Genomic DNA, 20,817 nt, shown 5'->3' on the forward strand with positions numbered 1-20,817 from the left:
TCTAAATTGCCCGTAGGTGTGAATGTGAGTGCGAATGGTTGCTTGTTTCTATGTGCCCTGCGATTGGCTGGCGACCGGTTCAGGGCGTACCCCGCCTCCCGCCCGAAGATAGCTGGGATAGGCTCCAGCAGCCCGTGACCTTAGTGAGGACAAGTGGTAAAGAAGATGGTTGAAAAATATGGTAAGAGCCAAACCTTCTCCCGGTTAATATTTCCTGCAACGATAGACCAGTATGACAATGCAGGAGGTGTGCACACAATAGCTTGTTGAAAAACATGAATTATACTGTTCTTATTTCTGGTGTTGCCTGTAAAACATGCTTCTCCGATAAGACGTTTCAATAACATCTTTAGACATACTGTAGGTTTAATTCCATAAGCGCTCCTGAAGAGTGCCTGGTGGGATGCATCAAACACGACAGAAAAGTCTTTTTGTGAGATGGGGATACCTTGGTGATTATGAAATTCAGTATAAATATAAAGTTGTGTTTGTATATTATTATTTGTATATTAGTTGTGGACCATTTTACATATAACACAATCTACACATAAAGATTGAGCAGCGCACAACACACACACAGCCATATTAGAATTTGCACACTGACATTTTATTTTGTCTCGTTACCACTGCGTAGCGTACCCTTCCCCCGATGCAGGAGCCAATCATGTTCAAGCGGGGCGGGTCTTGCCGAGAAAGGAAGTGGGATTTCTAAGAATGTCTGTGAAATGGGACATTCCCTTTCCGGGGACTTTTGTAAAGGTGTTTCTGGTTTTGTTCACGTGTTTTCTGAAAGGTAAAAGGGGTTCGGTTTTGGTTCATTTGTTTTCTGAAATGTGAAAGTGTTTTGGCTTTTGTTAATTTGTTTTCTGCATTATAAAAGTGTTTCACAATTTGTTATACGGTTTTGCACTTCCAGGCCACCGTATCTGTTCAAATCTCTCCATAAAAAGTTTGAAATATGTGATTCTGTTGTTATTATCTCTACCAGTAGGTGGCCGTCTATCAACAGCAGGACTGAGAGTAACATTGAAATCTACACTAACTGTGATTTGAGACTTTGTACTTTTAGTTAACCAATGCTTGAGTTTAATCTCTGTGTCAGAAAATAATGTTTTCCAAATTAGAATTGTATCCATATACAGTATATTAATAATAATCAGTGTGGACTTGTTATAGATGACAATTTGAAAAATAAAATGTCCATTCGGGTCTAGAGCTGTGTGTAATATGTCAATTGTAAACTTGTGTATCATAGATAAAACACCTGCCGAGCTTTCAGTACCATTTTCAAACCACAGTGCATTTCCCCATTGATTCCTCCAAAACTTCACACGCCTGACAAACAAAAGTTTTGATTTTGATTTTTTTTTAGCAAATGAAAATAAAGCTTTACGTTTTATGTTATTTCTTTATCGCCTGGGGTTTAGGGAAACTATAGATATTGAAATACGAGTAGACAAAAAAACTACATGTAACACTTCAACATTGTAATCAGGTTCAAATCAAGGAGCGAGGGATGGGTTAGTAATAAGATGGACGCAGAATTTGTTTTTTTTTTCAACAACAAAAAAAGAAACACAATCTAAATTCAAATTAGTTCATATAAACAACCCTAAATTGTTCCTTCGCAGCTCACCGCTGTCGCATTTCGATGCCCGGTCGTTTGTCACTGTGTAATGTGTGAATGCTACCCGGGTAGAATGTATATGTGTGTTGTATGTTTGTTTTTACTGCGCATTTAGAGCTTATCTTAGTCCAAGTACGAATCTCCAGGGAGATGGTGAAGATGATGATGACGATTTAGAATCCTCCAACCCTGACTTGCATCAGACAGAGACCCTGGACGGAATCGACGCTGTCTCCAGAATGTAGATCCAGCAACTCCAAAAAAATATATAATAATAATAAAACAATTGGAGTCCTCGATCCTGGAACTCTTTGACAGCAACTTTAGATGTGTATTGACTCATTAACATAAAAAAAAACCAAAGCAATATTTCCCCTCAAAACTATCATCAACTTCTCTTTCGCTAGCATCGGGTTAGCTGGAGCGTTTCAATCCCAACGTGCAACGCTCATAGTACGTATTTGCTGCAAAGCACATACCTAAAATGCCATTCAGTGGCCATTTTAATCCACAACAGTCATCTCAACATATTTCACAATAGGAATTCAGACATTTAAATGAAATATACTAATGTGGAGGCAATGGTAAATAACCCCGGAGCTGTACCTTTTAGAGGGCTTACATACAGAAACTATGAAAATTTGAAAAGCAAACCCAAATGACGTGACACTGAGCCTCGCTTGCACTCCAGTAAATCACTAGATATGTTCGGTGGTAATAATAATAATAAAAACTATGTCCAAGGCAAAAAAAACAAAAAAGTCCAAAAATGTGGCACAATAACTATAAAGTTATGAAGATAAAAGATGCATGCTCTAAGAACTTCTGACTACTAGCAGTATACTGCTAGCATTATCAATATTGCGTCAAAACAATGAACAGCAGTGGCAACTAAAAAAAATCAAATGTAGACTATCGCTGCGTAGCATATGAGCTTCACAGACGATGGCGACAATATACTGTAACGTGTCGTGTATAATGTGCACCCCCAAAGTTGACCTCAAAATTCTGGGAAACCCCTCTACCCATGTATAATGCATTTTTACAATGCATGATTTTGCTTCTACCCATATGATCAAAACGAAGTATTATCCGTGTTTTGTTAGTTTTTTGTTTTTTTTCAAAGAATTGTTCTAAAGTTGGTGGAACGGTGGATACTGGTTGGAGCATCTGCCTCACAGTTCTGAGGACCCGGGTTCAATCCCCGGCCCCGCCTGTGTGGAGTTTGCATGTTCTCCCCGTGCCTGAGTAACCAGGTCAATCTGTATATTTAATGAAGTTTATGTATAATTACACAAAATCTGTTGCTGCCCGACAGGAAAATGCCTCCTGATCCAGTGTAAATTATGTATGTAGCTCGGTGCTCCTCCTCCTGTAATTTCTTCTTCTGTGCTCCCCACTATAAATGTTTTCTGCGGCCCCGCCTCTGCCCTTTTGTACAATCGTCCTGTGGGAGAGGAGCACGAGTGGACAGTGAAATTTATACGGAGGTTCTGCTATTGTTTATTCTGTCAGAATAAAAGGAGATCGATCGTCTCCAAAAAGGTCCCGGTGTCACACCATTTTTCTAACCGACACAACGCAGAAGACCACCGGTCACACCTGCGTGGGATTGATCCGGGCACGCCAGTTTCCTCCCACATCCCAAAAACATGCATGCTAGGTTAATTGACGACTCTAAATTGCCCGTAGGTGGGAATGTGAGTGCGAATGGTTGTTTGTTTGTATGTATGTGTTTGTATGAGCATCAATCTTGGGAGAGGGAATCTCGGTCAGTTTTTCCTTGTCCACTCTCACTTCGTTACACACAAAGTTCTCTTCATCCCTTCTATTGCCAGCGTTCTTGTCGATCTTGTTAATGGCGTCGGCACGCTCATTTCTAAGTTTGGAGAGGGTAGTGATAATAGTATCTTGAAATGTGGGCTTGTTCTCATTAAGAGCCTTTTTGGCCGCTGGAGATTTCGTAGCAGTAACTAACTGGTAGCGCAGGGAATTCTTCTTCACTTTCAGCCTGCAAAAACATGCTACCACCATAGTCATGACACAAAGGAATTATCACATTACTGGGTTTAGGGTCAAGAGTTGTTTTTCTTTTTTTTTTTTTTTTTTGTGTCCTCCCGTCATGATGTATGTACACAGACCTACTCATAATCAAGGTTGAATAAACTTAGGACTTCATTTTTACCGTTTTTAGTGTTCGTGTGCAGGAGCTCAGTAAAGTGTGCCTCCACGGTAGTCATCTTGGCCAGCTCCCCCACATTAATTGACTAGAAGCTACCTGCCTGCTAACATATGACATATGAACATTAAGAACCTGCTGAGTTTCCATCCTTTTATTCATTCTCAGTATAGTACACAATGAAGCTGCGTGTCGTTTCAGATGAAAAGTTAAGCTACGTGATCCCAAATGCGAACGAGACACCAATCGGAAATAAACTAGTTTCATTAAAGCTTAAGTGTTGTTAGATGCAATTTCTCCTTTTTGAACCAATTCTTTCATGCTCCATGATTTTGCACACTTTTCTGTCCATTTGGCTTATTCACAGATATTAATTTTGTCATCAAGGTTGTGACCTGAACTGAAAAGGGAACATTGCAACCATTTACTGCCTAATACGTTCTGTCCAGAGCAGATTGCTTGACAACTAAGCTCCCCCTTTAAAGACACAATTAAACAAAATAGAAAAGAACACCGCAAACTAAAATGGCACTTATGAATCTTCCAAACAATCAGACCCAAACAAAGAAGGAAAGACAACTTGTCACTCAGTCTCTGCACTGTTGTATAAAAGAACAAATTTGATTAGCCCTAAGACTCCCCCCCCCAAATAACCATTTAAAATACAGAAGGTGCTATCAGGTACCACGACAAGAATCAGATTGGCCAATTTAAAAACTCTTCATTTGGAAATCGAGAGACATCATTATTGGCAAAATTTAGTGTGCGTTTATAGGATAGTGACCACAGGCTTTAAACACTGTAAACACTTCTATCCTTTGCACGTGACATTTATATAGTTTGGTGTCACCTAGGCAACCAAACCTTTGTTTGTTTGACCAAGTAAGTGTTAAGCTGCGACTAATATTGCATTTAAAAACAATATGGTAAACTTAAAAAAAAGAATTAAAAACTTAAAAAAGGCAAAAGTGGCCGTGCGCGTGCCCTCCAGCAAACATGGGGCCGTCAAAGGCGTTTTAACCGCTGGTGTTGCTCACTCAGCCAATCCGATTCTGCGTGGTGGCACTGCTACATGCTAATGATGGAAAGAAAATTACAAAACGTGAGTGATTGAGAACTATTCTTGCACAAATGTTTAGTGAAGCAAAAAAGAAAATTCTTGTGTTTTTCTTTTTTTTTTTTTTTTTTTTTTTTTTTTTTTTTAAATAGTTTTGTTTCTACAGGTTCCTATTGATAAAGAGTTGATCTTGAGGGGACAGGGGCTTCTCTAGGATGCTGGTTTCTTAAGATCCCTGATCTGTTTGATTAGGTAGGTTTTCTCGTCATTGAACTGCTCGTCGTCCGTGCGGTCCTTCTGGAAAATGCTCAGGAACTCAATCAATTTGGTCTGGTTCTTGAGGAGGATGTCAATGATGGGCTGTGTCTTGTTGGGGTTGGCCACAAACACCTGAGGATGAGGAAAGATGCACAAAGTCTCCCTTTGAGCATGGAACATTTCAAAAACGATACACGAAACCTCTGGAGTCAAATGGCACTGAAGTAAAAACTGAGCGCAAAATGAATCTCCAAAGTCTCGCACAACTACATCATGCAAGATGTGTGTGTTCGCTCGGTGCCTGGGTGGATTTTCTCTCCATGCACGTTACATTCACTGAAGACACTAAATTGCCCGTAGGCGTGAATGCAGATGTCTAAATAACATGACCCTGAACAGGACAAACACTTCATGATGGTAATAGTTTCACTCTGTAACAGGTTTCAATCGTTTTGGTTTCTATTTTGTGCAATGCAGAAGAGGAAATGTAATTACATCTTTTATGCTATTTATATTACATACTTGTATTGGCTGTATCCACAATTGTTGCTGGAACGATGCGCATTTCCTTATTGTGGGACTAAAAGGTTATCTTATATTACAGATATATATTATTATTCTTAATAATAATAATAATATATTTTTAACCTGCCCATGTTCTGAAGTGAGGTGTGCAGTGATGTACTAATTCATTTCTGGTTCAGACGCGGCATCCTGTGTGGACGTGTATTATTTCATATTTATATCTCTAAAGACATTAATTACTTTGTTGCCCAAAATTGGTTACTCGCCGTGAAAACACGGTTCCAGCCAGACCTACGTGACAACTGTTATCACTTATTTTGATGTTTTGTGAATGCATGACACGATAGCTTAACAATTAGCAATCGTCTTTGCCTCTCCCCTATTTGTTCTCCCTTCGTGACACTTTTGTAAGAAGCATGGTAAGAAGTGTAGCTCCCCCCCCCCCCCCCCCCCCCCCCCCAATATCCTGAACAATCAACGTTACGGCCGTAAGTCAATGTTCGGTGATTTCTGTAACAACATACGGACTTTCCGTAACTTTTGGCAGCTCTGTAATCCAGTATATGCTCCAAGGCTTTAAGTAAGGAAAACACAGACCGATTCTCAGGCTGAATTTGAGCTTTTCCCCCTAAGAAGGCAAAGGCGCCAATTGTCAGATCTCTTTAAAAGACGATCCTGATGATCGTGCCACCCAAGTCAAAATGGCAACCACCCCAATGTGGAACCAGGTAAGAAAAGAGTTAGCCTGGCTTCTTCCATTTCTTTTCCCACTACTACTCTTTGTATTTTCTGGCAGTCTGCATACACTGCGGCACTGTTCTGTCACTCACAGGTCAGTGTTAAGGAGACTTGAAATTGTCAATAGAGCTACAGTATCATACGTGGTGCGCTGTGTTCGTCTCGAGTACACCACACACTATAAGAGCAGTATGAACACACGTTTTCCTTGTCTTGTGTGGGATCTATCACATTTTCAAAGATGATGTTAAAAATCAGTATTTTAGATTAATGTATCCAGATCTACTGTGTATTTTTGTCTTAATTTTACCTTGAAGACATGGAAGGCCTCAAACTGAATGTTGGGACTCTTAACCCTTAGCAGGTTCATCATCATCTTGAGATTCTCTGGCTTGCTGATGTAGAGCGTCATAACTGTGAAGTTGTGTCGGTCCAGCAATAGCTCGCCCAAAAGCTGCAGGAGAGGCGTGCACGTCACATGATGACTTGCAGGGGCTACAACGACTGGGTTGCGTGACTACTTGCTAATATACACACCTTGAGCGACTGCCTCTTGGTGACGTAGTTCTCAGAGAGCAGAAGTTTCTCGTAGTCTGCAAACACCTGCAGCGACACACTAGTTCAATATATTGTAGGTCACATATAGATCTAAAACATTCTCTGTCAGACCAGACAGGTGCACAATCACTCACCGCATCATAATTCTGTTCAAGATACTCTGCTACAAGCACTTTGTGCCTCGTCAGGAGATCCTGCAAGCAAAAACAACTGCTTAATATACAACAACAAGGCACTGACTTTGACTTTTGGTCTAAGTTAGCTACAGATATGGACAAAGTGTTGGTACCCCTCTGTTGATGAAAGCAAAACCCACTGTGGTCACATAAATAATTTGACTCAAACAAATGTAATGAATAAATAAACAAATTATGAAAAATAGCCAATGAAAATCAGACATTGCTTTTGAATTGTGGTTTAAAAGAATTGTGTTAAAAAAGAAACTCATGAAACAGGCCAGGACTAGTGTATAATGCACACTCATGTATAATACACATAAGTTGACCTCAAAATTCTGGAAAACCCTTCTACCCATTTTGTTTCTACCATATGATCAAAACATGAAGTATTATTTGTATTTTGTTATTAATTAATTATTCTGAAGTTGAGCACTTTATTTGAACACCTAATACATCCTTATTATTTACTTGCTCTTCTTTTGAAATTCACACTTTTATTTGCTAGTAAATGAGAAAACACACAGTTGTGTTCATATGTTTGATTACCCGGGCAGAATTTGTAAGATGGGTACAATTCTTTAAAGAAAACATGGAAGGCCAGGCGAAACACGTTTATTTTTATTTTAATGGGACTCAGATTAAACTGTCAAGGATTTATGAAAATAATTATCATCAAACAAAGTATTACCCACAAAGAAATAAATGATGGTTGTTGTTCAGTCATCAGTCGTATTTTAAAACAAAAAGAACAGTTCACAAATTCTGCCAAGGTATGTAAACTTACGAACACAACTGTACAGATATGCAGTCATACGTACCCGTGTCATATTGTAATGAAAGTGTAGGCTACACCTTTTTCATACCCTCTAGGTGGCGCTGGCATACTAGGAATGGAAGTGTACAGCTTTATCATAACCTCTAGGTGGCGATGGCATTTTGCAATGAACGTGTACCACTTTTTCATAACCTCTAGATGGCGGCATACATGTATAAAATGGGGGGGGGGGGCAATTAATTTTCCCTTCTACCCATGTATAATGTGCTCCATAGATTTTTGACATTTTATGGGGGGGGGGGGGGGGAGATGTGCATTATACACGAGAAATTACGGTACATAACGTACTACAATAACTATCCCACGGTAGTGTTCCTGGACATAATTTAAAAATATGGAAATTCAGACAAATTGTTCTGAAGTGAATTTCTATAGGTTGGCAGCTCTGCAGTCATAGCCATAAATGCAATTTTACTAATAATTTGCGTAGTTTCACAATTAGTTTTTAAAATTTTATTTATTTTTAGATTTTAATGAATGTAGAAAACTTTGTGTTACATCTTTTGTATGAAAAGCACTTACAAATTCAGTCGGATTGATTGATAATTGCTTTCGGTGTTTTGGCTTTCAGGCTTCATCACTAGTTCAGGGTATGATAATTTTTGCTCAGCCCCGTTTCATTCTTCTTCTTATTATTATTACTATTATTATTATTAATAATTTTGTTTAACTACATTTCAAAAGGAATGTCTGATTTTCAACGGGGTGTTCGGTCCCTGTACGACCGGTGTCTGAGTTAGGTATGCATTCCCGGTGAGGGTTGGACTCTTCCAAGGCTGCCCTTTGTCACCGATGCTGTTCATAACTTTTTTTTTTTTTTTTAACACTGGTGAGGTGTTCCGGGCACTGGTGAGGTGTTCTGGGCACGTCTCACCGGGAGGAGACCCCTGGGACGACCCAGGACATGCTGGAGAGACTATGTCTCTTGGCTGGCCTGGGAACGCCTCGGGTTCCCCCCGGAAGAGCTGTTTGAGGTGGCTGGGGAGAGGGGAAACAAGGGCGCGATCCGACCTCGGATAAGCGGTAGAAAATGGATGGATGTCTGATTTTCATTGGTTAATTTTCATTAAATTTAGATTTAAGTTCCAAAATCTGTAAATGTTGTTGTGTGACTTCAATGAGCGCTCCGCTTGACTGACTGGGAGCATTTCCTGCCGACACGGTGCTTATATAGAGGAAAGTCGGACATGACTGAGTACAGCATGCAGACGAAAAGTGTGAAGGGTGCGCGTGACAGAGGACGCTAAAGACACACCCCCAGTAGGTATATAGGTCCGGTATGTGCATCGGTTTGGCTAAGGACCCCCGAAAATGGCACCCACAAAGAGACACGCTTACGAAGCACAGTTTAAACTGCAAGCTATCAAGTTACGCGGAGGATCATGGGAATCGAGCAGCCGCAAGAGAATTCTAGATCAACAAATCCATGGTTCGCAAGTGGAGGAAGCAGGAAAACGAGCTTCGCCAAGTCAAGAAGACGAAACAGAGTTTCCGCGGAAACAGGGCGAGGTGGCCCGAGGTGGAAGACCAACTCGAGCAATGGATTAATGAGCAAAGAACAGCTGGGAGAAGCGCCTCTACAGTCACCATTCGACTGAGGGAATAACGCTTACAGAAGAAATGAAAATCGAACATTTTTAAGGAGGTCCGTCTTGGTCCATCCAACCAGGAAAGGACTACCGTGGCGCAGCCACTTCTGGCGGATTACAAGGAAAAGCTGGCCATCTTCCGCTCCTACTGTAGTAAAAAGACTGCCGACAAACACATCCAGCCCAACCACATCACCGACCTGGACGAGGTGCCGCTTAATTCCGACATGTAGAGAGGAAGGGGACCACCACGGTAGCGAGACGCACAACGGGGCATGAGAAGTCGGCTTTTACTGTTGTGTTTGGTTGCCATGGTAATGGACAGAAACTGCCACCTATGGTGATTTTTAAGAGGAAGACGCTGCCTAATGAAAAGTTTCCAGCCGAAGTCATCTTTAAGGCCAATCAAAAGGGCTGGATGGACGCGGAGAAAATGAGAGAGTGGCTGAGTGAGGTGTACGTAAAGAGACCGGATGTTTTTTTTCCACGCGTCACCGTCCCTGTTGATCTGTGACTCCATGCGCGCCCATCTCACAGCCGCTGTGAAAAACCAAGTGCAACTAAGACTGGGAGGCAACGCCGGGCGAGTTACGCCACTATTTGTGAATGGATTGTGGTGGCTGGGCTAAGGTATCTGCTTTGACTGTTGTCCGAGCTTTCGTAAAAGCCGGCATCATTTCTGAGGAGCCCACCGGCAACGAGACTGACTCTGACAATGACGAGAGGGAACCTGGCGTGTTTGTTGGCGAACTTGCCCAGCTATTCATTTCGGATACAGATGATGAGGACAAAAAATAACATGAGTACATTGTTAAATACTTCAATAAAGTAAGACCGAACTCAGTTTTGCTCCCGCTGCCTTTTTAAAAACATTGTTTTAGCATGCATGCATGCTACTGTATGTTTTAAGCGAGCGTATGTTTCATCATGCCTGCGCCCAATAATATGGTGCGCCTTATGTATGTGTTAAATACAGAAATAGACCCCGTAACTGAGACTGCGCCTTTTAATACGGTGCGCCCCATGGTGGTGAAAATACGGTAAACATAAATTGGTCACAAAATGTGCTCTGATTTTCATCTAAATTACAAGAACAAACAGTCTCCTTAAACTAATACCACGGAAACAAATACGGTTATTTATTCATATTTGTATTGAAAACAACATTTGAACATTCACAGGACAGGGAGGAAAAAGTAACTGAAACTATGCTATGGATTCTCTAAGAGCAAATCAGACTCAGGTGTGAGCCAACCTGGAGTCTAGTCATTGAGACAAGATTGGAGGGATGGCTCAAAGCTGCTCTGACCCACTAGAAAACACACACAGGGTTAGAATTGTCTCCAGGCAAGAAGCATTGACTGATATGTACCGTGCCTCTCTCAGAATAGCTCTCAGAAGACCTATGATAAACAATTGTTGACTTGCATGAAGCTGGAACGGGTTACAAAAGTATCTCTAAAGGTTCATCAGTCCACATTTGGACAAACTGTATCAATAAGGTAAGTTCAGTACTGTTGCTTCTTTTCCATTGAGTGGAGGAAGCATCATGGTATCGACCTGCTTTGCTTCCTCAAAGCTTGGGCAGCTTGTTATCGTCAATGGGGAAAAAAATGAATGCTTTTCTTAAAGTTTATTCAGATATTTTGCATAAGAAATTGAGGCCATCTGTCCAACAGTTGAAGTTCAAAAGAGGATGGGTTTTCCAAAAGGACAATGATCCAAAACACAGAAGTAACTCAACATTAGAATTTTGCTGAACTGCAACAGTTTTGTAAAAAGGAATGGTCAAAAATTAATCCTGATTATTGCACAAGTTTGATCAATAACTAGGGGAAATATTTAGTTGAGGCTATTGCTGCCAAACGTGGGTTAAATTATATCAAAGGGTTCACTTACTTTTTCCTCACTGTTCGGTAAACATCCATCAATCCATCCATTCTCTACACAACTTATATCATATTCAGCGTCGCGGGGCACTGGAGCCTGTCCCATCTTACTTTGGGCGAAAGGCAGACTACACCCTGAACTAGTTGCCAGTCAGTCGCAGGGCAAATACAGAGAGACAACCATTCAGACTCGCATTCACACCATCAGTGGGAACTGAACCCACTCTGCCTGCACCGAAGTCAGGCGAATGTACTACAACACCAGCAGTGACTCCTGTGAACATGTTAGCGCTATACAAACATTAAAACATTGTTTTTGTGTTATTAGTTTCAGCAGACTGTATCTTGTGATTTAGATGAAAACCGGACCACATTTTATCACCAATTTATGCAGAAATTTTGGAAATTCCACAGGATTCACATACTTTGTCCTCCCGCAGTAAAAGCCACTGAATTCACTTTAGGAAAGGCCTGAGGTACCTTGAAGGTGGCAAAGGCATCAGAGGCGATGTCGAAGGTGGACATCTCAACATAGCTGAAGAATCTGTGGAAATGATCCGAATACAGAACCACTTTGGCAAGCGGCTCGTGGCGGATGCACTCCCTCAACATGATCCCACAGTTGAGCGCCACCTGGGGTGCCTCGTACCTTCAAAACCAATGTGGACCTGAGTCACTGGAGGCCATTGAAGTACGTGTGAGAGAGCGAGAGCGAGATTGACTGACCCTTTCAACAGGATAAAGAGAACCTCTTGATGGGAGCAGAAGTACTCCACAGTGGGGCTCCTGGTTCCGATCTGCCTCCTCAAGATGTTGTTAAAGATCTGACACACGTCCTTCTTGCCCTGGAAGTGCATGCGTCAAATGAGATTTGTAAGCAGAGCATCAGGGTTGTGGTTCATGGTGTTGCAACACCCGTGAGACCACATTTTGAAGGTCTTGTCTCAAATCCCGCTCCCAAAAGTCTTGGTCTTATCTCGGTCTTGGACTAGCCATTTTCGATACATATACGTATATATATACGTATATATATATATATATATATATATATATATATATATATATATACACATATATATATATATATACGTATATATATATATATATATATATACATATATATGTATGTACGTATATATACGTATATATACATATGTATATACATATATATGTATATACATATATATACACGTGTATATATACATATATATATATATATACATATATATACGTATATATACATATATATGTATATACGTATATATACATATATGTATATACATATATATACGTATATATACATATATGTATATATAGATATATATATATATACACATATATATATATACACATATATGTATATGTATATATATATATCTATACACACATATATATATATATATATATACATATATATATATATATATATGTATATATATATCTATACATATATATGTATATATACATACATATATATGTATATAGCGATATTGTAGGAAAGCTCACGGTATTGCAGGAAGTTTGACGGTACAGGTGAGGCGAAGAGGTGAAAGCAGGAATACCGAACAACCTCTCCTTCTTACTCGCCGAATCCTTCTCAACCGGCTGGTGCACACGCCCTCCTGATGAAAGCCGGGTTACAATGTGCTCCTTGATGTGTATGTCAAATTTGTGTACGAGCACAATTCAGTAGCATGCTTTACTTTAGACATGTATTATACTTTGGCTGTAGCTTATGCCAAATCAACTAAATTGGCTTTTGTTTTTACTCTTTGTTCAGTGGGGTCTCATAATAATGAGGGGGCATTATTATTATTATGTTGTGCTTTGAAAGAGTTGCCGGCACTATGTTTTTGGCTGTCAAATGTATTATAATTATCCCCACATTAAGACATTAAGATTTAAAATAAAATTTAAATGCTCTTTAACTGTTCAACCTTGTCATGGCTTTTAAAGTGGATTTTTATGGTCTTGGTCTTGTCACGGTTTACCTCGGTCTCAACTCCCAAAAGTTTTGATTTTGTCTTAGCGTCAGTGAGTTCTGGGCAAGTCTTGGTCTCAGATAGTGTGGTCTTGAGCACAACACGAGTGGTTCATGTGACCTGTATCTTTTCTCACCTCAAAGTCAATGACATGCAGGTTCTCCACCAGTGTGATCAGCAGGCCGCTGTTGTAGAGCTCCTGGGCCAACTGGGCCACCGTCTCTGTGTGTGGCTCCTTATCATTGCTCCCGTATAGAATCTCTTTCATGGACACCAGACACTTGGACACCTCCTCAGATGCCTAAAGGAGAAAGCAGGAGGTGGTAGTTGAATGGAACTTCAGCTTGTGACAGCTAAGTGTGCGGGGGGAAGCCACTGATTCACAAATGGCTGTCACACTTGCCTCCACCTACCTTGTCTGTCTTCTTGTCCTGTTTAACCAGCACAGCCAAGTTCTCCTTGAGGGTCTTGACAATCTCCACCGGAGTCTTGTGGGATTTCCCAAAAAGAGGCATGATGTTCGCACGCTCACCTCAAGTCCTGGGAAGTGCACGTCGAACAACAAGGGTTAATTTTAAGAACAAGCAAGTTTTCAACTTGTAGTAAACTAACTTAATGACAATATCAGACCAGAGAGAAAAAAACAATCAGTTCCGTGAGGCTGTTTGAAAAAAGTCTGGAAACATTTCGGCCGATGATTTCTCCCGTTTAAAAATAACAATTGGCATTGTATTTGATATAGTGGGAAATCCTGATTAGTTGAGGTTGGTTACAATGTGGAATAACTTGTAAGGATAAAGCATTCGTGTAATGAGGAACACAGCTAAATGTACCAAAATCTCCTGCAATGTTCTTCTGTCGGTATCCACTCTTGTTCTGCCAGTTTCACAGATGTTTGACTGTAACCAGATTGATCTGCTTGGGTGTGCTGCACAGGCTGTATGTGTGTTAAATGACCAACAAAATCACAGTAGCTGGCGTTCAAAACCTCGGGTTAAGGAATGGATGCCTATTCTACAGTGAAATGTGACCCGGTTGCGTATTTTCCACATGCTTCTGTACTCCATGACAGTGTAAAAGGAATAAATGTAAAATGGCCGATGTGTGGTTAGGGTTAGGGTTAGGGTTTTCTATTTTTACTGTGGGGGAGACCATCCATACAATCCAAGAATCCACCAACTAATTCAAAACAAGAGGGAATAGGCTACTGACTGGGGAAAATTGCACGGGATGTTGCCACTTTTTTGGCATGCTACCCACATTTGGCTGTGTGGTAATTTCACAGAAGCATATTACCTAAACTGTTACGAATCAGGTTTTCCTTCTCCAGATAGTGTAACACTAATTGGTATTATTAAAGGGAAGAAATAACAGAACCAAAACATTTCAGAGGAGTTTATAATATATGGGATTGAATTTGTTCCAGAAACACCTGAAAACTACTAACCAGTTAAAAGCCCTAAAAAATAAAACTAAAATAAAGTAAAACACCCTGTGAAGAACAGGACAGAGGTGAGTATTTGCGAGCAACAGTATGGTTTCATGCCTAGAAAAGAGTATCACAGATGCAGTATTTGCCTTGAGGATGTTTATGGAAAAGTACCGAGAAGGTCAGAAGGAGCTACATTGTGTCTTTGTAGATCTAGAGAAAGTCTATGACAGAGGACCCAGAGATGAACTGTGGTACTGCATGCGGAAGTCTGGAGTGGCAGAAGTATGTTAGAATAATACAGGACATGTACGAGGGCAGCAGAACAGCGGTGAGATGTGCTGTAGGTGTGACAGACGAATTTAAGGTGGAGGTGGGACTGCATCAGGGATCAGCCCTGAGCCCCTTCCTGTTTGCAGTGGTGATGGATAGGCTGACAGATGAGGTTAGACTGGAATCCCCGTGGACCATGATGTTTGCAGATGACATTGTGATCTGCAGTGAAAGCAGGGAGCAGGTGGAGGAACAGTTAGAAAGATGAATGAGAGGGGTAGTGGGGGGAGAGTGAGGCTACAGGGAGAAGAGATAGCAAGGGTGGAGGACTTTAAATACTTGGGGTCAACCGTCCAGAGCAATGGTGAGTGTGGTCAGGAAGTGAAGATACGGGTCCAAGCAGGTTGGAACGGGTGGAGGAAGGTGTCAGGTGTGTTATGTGACAGAAGAGTCTCTGCTAGGATGAAGGGCAAAGTTTATAAAACAGTGGTGAGGCCAGCCATGATGTACGGATTAGAGACAGTGGCACTGAAGAGACAACAGGAAGCAGAACTGGAGATGGCGGAAATGAAGATGTTGCGGTTCGGAGTGACCAGGTTGGATAAAAATAGAAATGAGCTCATCAGAGGAACAGCCAAGGTTCGATGTTTGGAGACAAAGTTAGAGAGAGCAGACTTCGATGGTTTGGACACGTCCAGAGGAGGGAGAGTGAGTATATTGGAAGAAGGATGATGAGGATGGAGCTGCCAGGCAAGAGAGCTCGAGGAAGACCAAAGAGAAGGTTGATGGATGTCGTGAGGGAAGACATGAGGGCAGTTGGTGTTCGAGAGGAGGATGCAGGAGATAGGCTTACATGGAAAAGGATGACGCGCTGTGGCGACCCCTAAAGAGACAAGCCGAAAGGAAAAGAAGAAGAAGACCCTGTGAAGAACCCACACAAACACATATTGGAGAGAAATTTTCTTGTTACTCCTTCACCATTATCAGTTACATGGCTTTTACATTAGCATCGCACTGTGAAATGTACACGATGTCCTCGGTTTAGGAGAGAATACTGTTCCCACGGCAGCGACGTAACCTGAAGTTATGACAAGTCGGAATGCGCCATAGACTACAGTGGACCTCCACACACTCGTGGTTCCGCACCCACAGGTACCCCTATTTACCATTTTCTTCCCCATTTTTTGTTTGTTTCCATCTTTATTTTTGTTGTTTTCTTTTTTGGGGTAGAACCAATGTCGAAAACACTTATTGGTGGTTTATCTTCGCTTATTTAAGATTTTTGTGGTTTAATATGGGATGTATTCGCTTTATGTCACGCTAATCCGGACGATTATGATACCTCACAAGCTGGCTAACATTAGGTAGCACTAAACTAGCATCAGCTATGTCGCCAGCGAGTCAGCGAATGCTACGGCGCAGATTGAACAGCTGGCTTTTTTACACATATACACACACACACACACACGCACACACAGAGCGTCTGAAATTAAGTATTGAACACGTCACCAATTTTTTTCACTAAATAGATTTCCAAAGGTGCCATTGACATGAAAATGTCACATGATCTTGGGAACCAACCCAAGTAATCCATACATACAAAGAAAGTAGAACAAATAAGCTCAGAAATTAAGTTGTGTGCAATAATGTGAAATGACACAGGGGATAAGTGTTACCTAACCATCCTCGTAGATGGCAGCAGATTTTTTCAAAGAATGTCTCAGTGCATTTGCCCATTCATCCCTCCTTCAATGATGTGAAGTTCACAGTGATGACGGTAACATGTTACTTTGTTATTTGAAAATTCAGCCATTTTGAGTAATGAGCAAAGTTACTTTCCCCAGGAGAGTAATCGGACTACAGTGACTTTTTTCAAGCTGGCAGGAGATACTTTTGAGTAGTGATGTTACGGGTTGTGCAGAGTCTTCGAGGCGTGTCAAGTAATTAAGGGGGCGTGTCCGCGAGGCGTGTATCGAGGCTTGCTTCATTTGGGGGAGGGTCCGGAAATTATGACCTCCGAAGCTTCGCTGCCCGGCTGTACAACGTGACCGCTTCAGGAAAGGGTTCCGAATTTAGCGTGATGTGTGACACTTTGAGACAGCAATTTAGACCCTGTCAAGCAACTCTGTGAAAATGTGGGTTTATACCATTCTCCAAAGTTGACAAACACATTACAACAGCTGCCATACTGGTACAGCTCAATAAATTATAATAGTGTCAAAAGCTTAATTTTGTTAAGTAGTTCAATTCAAAAAATTTAACTCATATTCTAGAGATGCACCACACTCACTGAAATATTTCATGATTTTTTTTATTCACGTGTAATTTTTATTATAGCTTACAGCAAATGGCAACTCCAAATTCAGCATCTCTAGAAACTAGAACATAATGTAACAAACTATTATGAAACAATGGAATTTATTTTTAATGTAGAATTTATGCAGGAATTTGCCCTCTGAAAAATATTTTCCCAAGTGTTTAAGGACTGTATATGTGTGAGTACTGAAATCAATTGAGTTTTCTACCATATAAATTGTTTTTTTTAGATGTGCCTGGATATGATTACTATCATTTTGGAAACAGTTACGCACACAGAATACATTCAAACAATATTTTATTATTTCATGTCGACAATATTTCGTCAAACATTTTTTTTTGTCATTCACAGTTATTTCCAGGTGCCAGAACAAACACCATATTGCAATGCATAACACATTATGTGGCCTAAGATACAGTTGCCTGTGATTATACACTTGGCCAGCAGGTGGTTTCGTGTGACCATGAAGCATCAAGAAATGGACCATTACTCGAACCAATGGCCGAAGTGTTACGATGCTTCATGAAGCTTCGTCTCGCCATTACGACTTTTGAGTCATCAAATATCTCTCACCATGTACTGATTTGTGGCTGGTGACTCAGAAGAACCGCAGTCCATCCATTCAATAGCATTTAACTGTTCACGCAGACCGCTGATTTCTCAGTAAGCAGAAGAAAGCGATTGGGAGCTGCTTGTTCTACAATGCACAGTAACAGTGCAGTACCATAAAAGTGCAAAGAAATGCACGATTTCACTATCACCACACTATTCTGGTTATTTTCCTTTGTAAAAAGTGTAGTTTGATTGTTACTTTCTTATTTACACATTAAGAATACAGTTATACTGGCGTGTTAAGTGCACAATGCATTGTGGGTTAATTATTCATACTGAAGTGCGCGGTCATAAATAGTCATAAAACAAGGACTGAGTCACTGAAGGACTTACAATACTTAAATAATATTTACAACCCCAATTCCAATGAAGTTGGGACGTTGTGTTAAATAAAAACAGAATACAATGATTTGCAAATAATGTTCGACCTATATTTAATTGAATACACTACAAAGACAAGATATTTAATGTTCCAATTGATACATTTTATTGTTTTTAGCAAATAATCATTAATTTCGAATTTTATGGCTGCAACACGTTCCAAAAAAGCTGGGACAGGGTCATGTTTACCACTGTGTTACATCACCTTTTCTTTCAACATTTAATAAACGTTTGGGAACTGAGGACACTAATTGTTGAAGCTTTGTAGGTGGAATTCTTTCCCATTCTTGCTTGATGTACAGCTTCAGCTGTTCAACAGTGCGGGGTCTCCCTTGTCGTATTTTACGCTTCATAATGCGCCACACATTTTCAATGGGAGACAGGTCTGGACTGCAGACAGGCCAGTCTAGTACATGCACTCTTTTACTATAAAGCCACGCTGTTGTAACACGTGCAGAATGTGGTTTGGCATTGTCTTGGTGAAATAAGCAGGGGCGTCCGTGAAAAAAACGTTGCTTGGATGGCAGCATGTTTCTCCAAAACCTGTATGTACCTTTCAGCATTAATGGTGACTTCACAGATTTGTAAGTTACTCATGCCATTGGCACGAACACAGCCCCATACCATCACAGATGCTGGCTTTTGAACTTTGCGTCCATAACAGTCCGGATGGTTCTTTTCCTCTTTGGCCCGGAGGACACGATGTCCACAATTTCCAAAAAACTATTTGAAATGTGGACTTGTCGAACCACAGAAAACTTTTTCATTTTGCATTATCCTTCTTAGATGAGCTCGGGCCCAGAGAAGCCGGCGGTGTTTCTGGCTCTTGTTGATAAATGGCTTTTGCCTTGCATAGTAGAGTTTCAAGATGCACTTACGGATGTAGCACCGAACTGTATTTACTGACATTGGTTTTCTGAAGTGTTCCTGAGAACCATGTGGTGATATCCTTTACTCATTGATATCGGTTTTTGATGCAGTGCCGACTGAGGGATCGAAGGTCACGGGCATTCAATGTTAGTTTTTCGCCTTGCCGCTTACATGCAGAGATTTCTCCAGATTCTCTGAAACTTTTGATGATATTATGGACCGTAGATGATGAAATCCCTAAATTCCTTGCAATTGTACATTGAGGAACATTGTCCTTAAACTCCTGGGTCCTCTCAGTGTCCCACTTCTTCTTAGCTAACCTTTTCCCAAGTACTACCTGTGGGGCATAGCCACTAATCACATTACACCCTCAATTTCAAGTTTCAGCCTCATCACTCGATCTGATACTCTTTTCACCTCCATGACATTCTTAGCCAACTCTTCTTTTAAAATAACCCCGACTCCATTTTTCTCTTCCCATCTACACCATGGTAAAGTAATTTAAACCCTGTCCCTAAACTTCTAGCCTGACTGCCTTTCCACCTGGTCTCTTGGACACACAATATATCAACATTTCTCCTAATCATCATGTCAACCAACTCCCGAGATTTTCATGTCATTGTCCCAACATTCAAAGTCCCCACATTCAGTTCTAGGCTGTGTGCTTTCCTCTTCTCTTTCTGCCGAAGAACCCGCTTTCCACCTCTTCTTCTTCTTCTTCTTTGACTTCGACCCACAGTCGCTGAATTTCCAACGGCGCCCTGCAGGTTGACGGCACTGGTGGCGGACGTTGTTAACCCGGGCCACGACCGATCCGGTATGGAATCCTTTGGATGAACGCTCATATTTGTTTGGCAAAGTTTTAAGCCGGATGCCCTTCCTGACGCAACCCTCTGCATTTATCCGGGCTTGGGACCGGCCTACAGTTTGTACTGACTTGTGCCCCCCATAGGGCTGCATTGCGTTTCAGCCATAATAATCTAAGTTAATGATTATTTGCTAAAAACAATAAAGTTTGTCAGTTTGAACATTAAATATATTGTATTTGTAGTGTATTCAATTAAATATAGGTTGAACATGATTTCCAAATCATTGTATTCTGTTTTTATTTATGTTTAACACAACGTCCCAACTTCATTGGAATTGGGGTTGTAAAATGAAAAGCGATAAGTTTCAACTTCGTCTGTATTCTGGACCGTGAGCTGGTTCGCGCTGCACGACTGACGTCACGGAAGAAAGTGCTTCTCCCCCCCGTCAATCACTCAAAGCTTGGCGAGTTAAACAGTTGCATTATCACCTTTTCTTTCTTTTCACATCAAAATTACGATGGTGGGAGCAATGGTGCGAGTGTGTGTGTGTATGCCCCCAATAGCAAACCGGCACTCACTTTCACATTTACGTACTGTGCGCGCGCGCACTCACACACGCGCGCGCACTCACACATGCGCGCGCGCACACACACACACGCACTCACACATGCACGCGCACACACACGCACACAAACGCGCGCGCGCGCACA

At 41.1% G+C, this 20,817-nt stretch overlaps 1 protein-coding gene across 2 annotated transcripts in view; it reads right to left on the bottom strand.

Moving 5' to 3' along the window:
• Positions 1-3,945: 3,945 nt before the first annotated feature.
• The window catches only part of cab39l (calcium binding protein 39-like), a 48,016-nt gene continuing 31,144 nt past the window's right edge, over positions 3,946-20,817 (bottom strand). For both annotated transcript variants that reach the window (XM_061692629.1, XM_061692637.1), the window contains exons 2-9: positions 13,830-13,956; positions 13,553-13,717; positions 12,161-12,279; positions 11,915-12,083; positions 7,077-7,136; positions 6,922-6,987; positions 6,695-6,838; positions 3,946-5,253 (exon numbers count right to left, since the gene is read on the bottom strand). In XM_061692629.1, the coding sequence (XP_061548613.1) occupies positions 5,074-5,253; positions 6,695-6,838; positions 6,922-6,987; positions 7,077-7,136; positions 11,915-12,083; positions 12,161-12,279; positions 13,553-13,717; positions 13,830-13,931 (1,005 nt within the window). In that variant the 5' untranslated portion in view covers positions 13,932-13,956 and the 3' untranslated portion in view covers positions 3,946-5,073. The remainder of the gene's footprint in view (positions 5,254-6,694; positions 6,839-6,921; positions 6,988-7,076; positions 7,137-11,914; positions 12,084-12,160; positions 12,280-13,552; positions 13,718-13,829; positions 13,957-20,817) is intronic.

This window comes from Phycodurus eques, chromosome 1 (genome assembly GCF_024500275.1).
Source record: "Phycodurus eques isolate BA_2022a chromosome 1, UOR_Pequ_1.1, whole genome shotgun sequence".
NCBI classification, from domain to species: domain Eukaryota; kingdom Metazoa; phylum Chordata; class Actinopteri; order Syngnathiformes; family Syngnathidae; genus Phycodurus; species Phycodurus eques.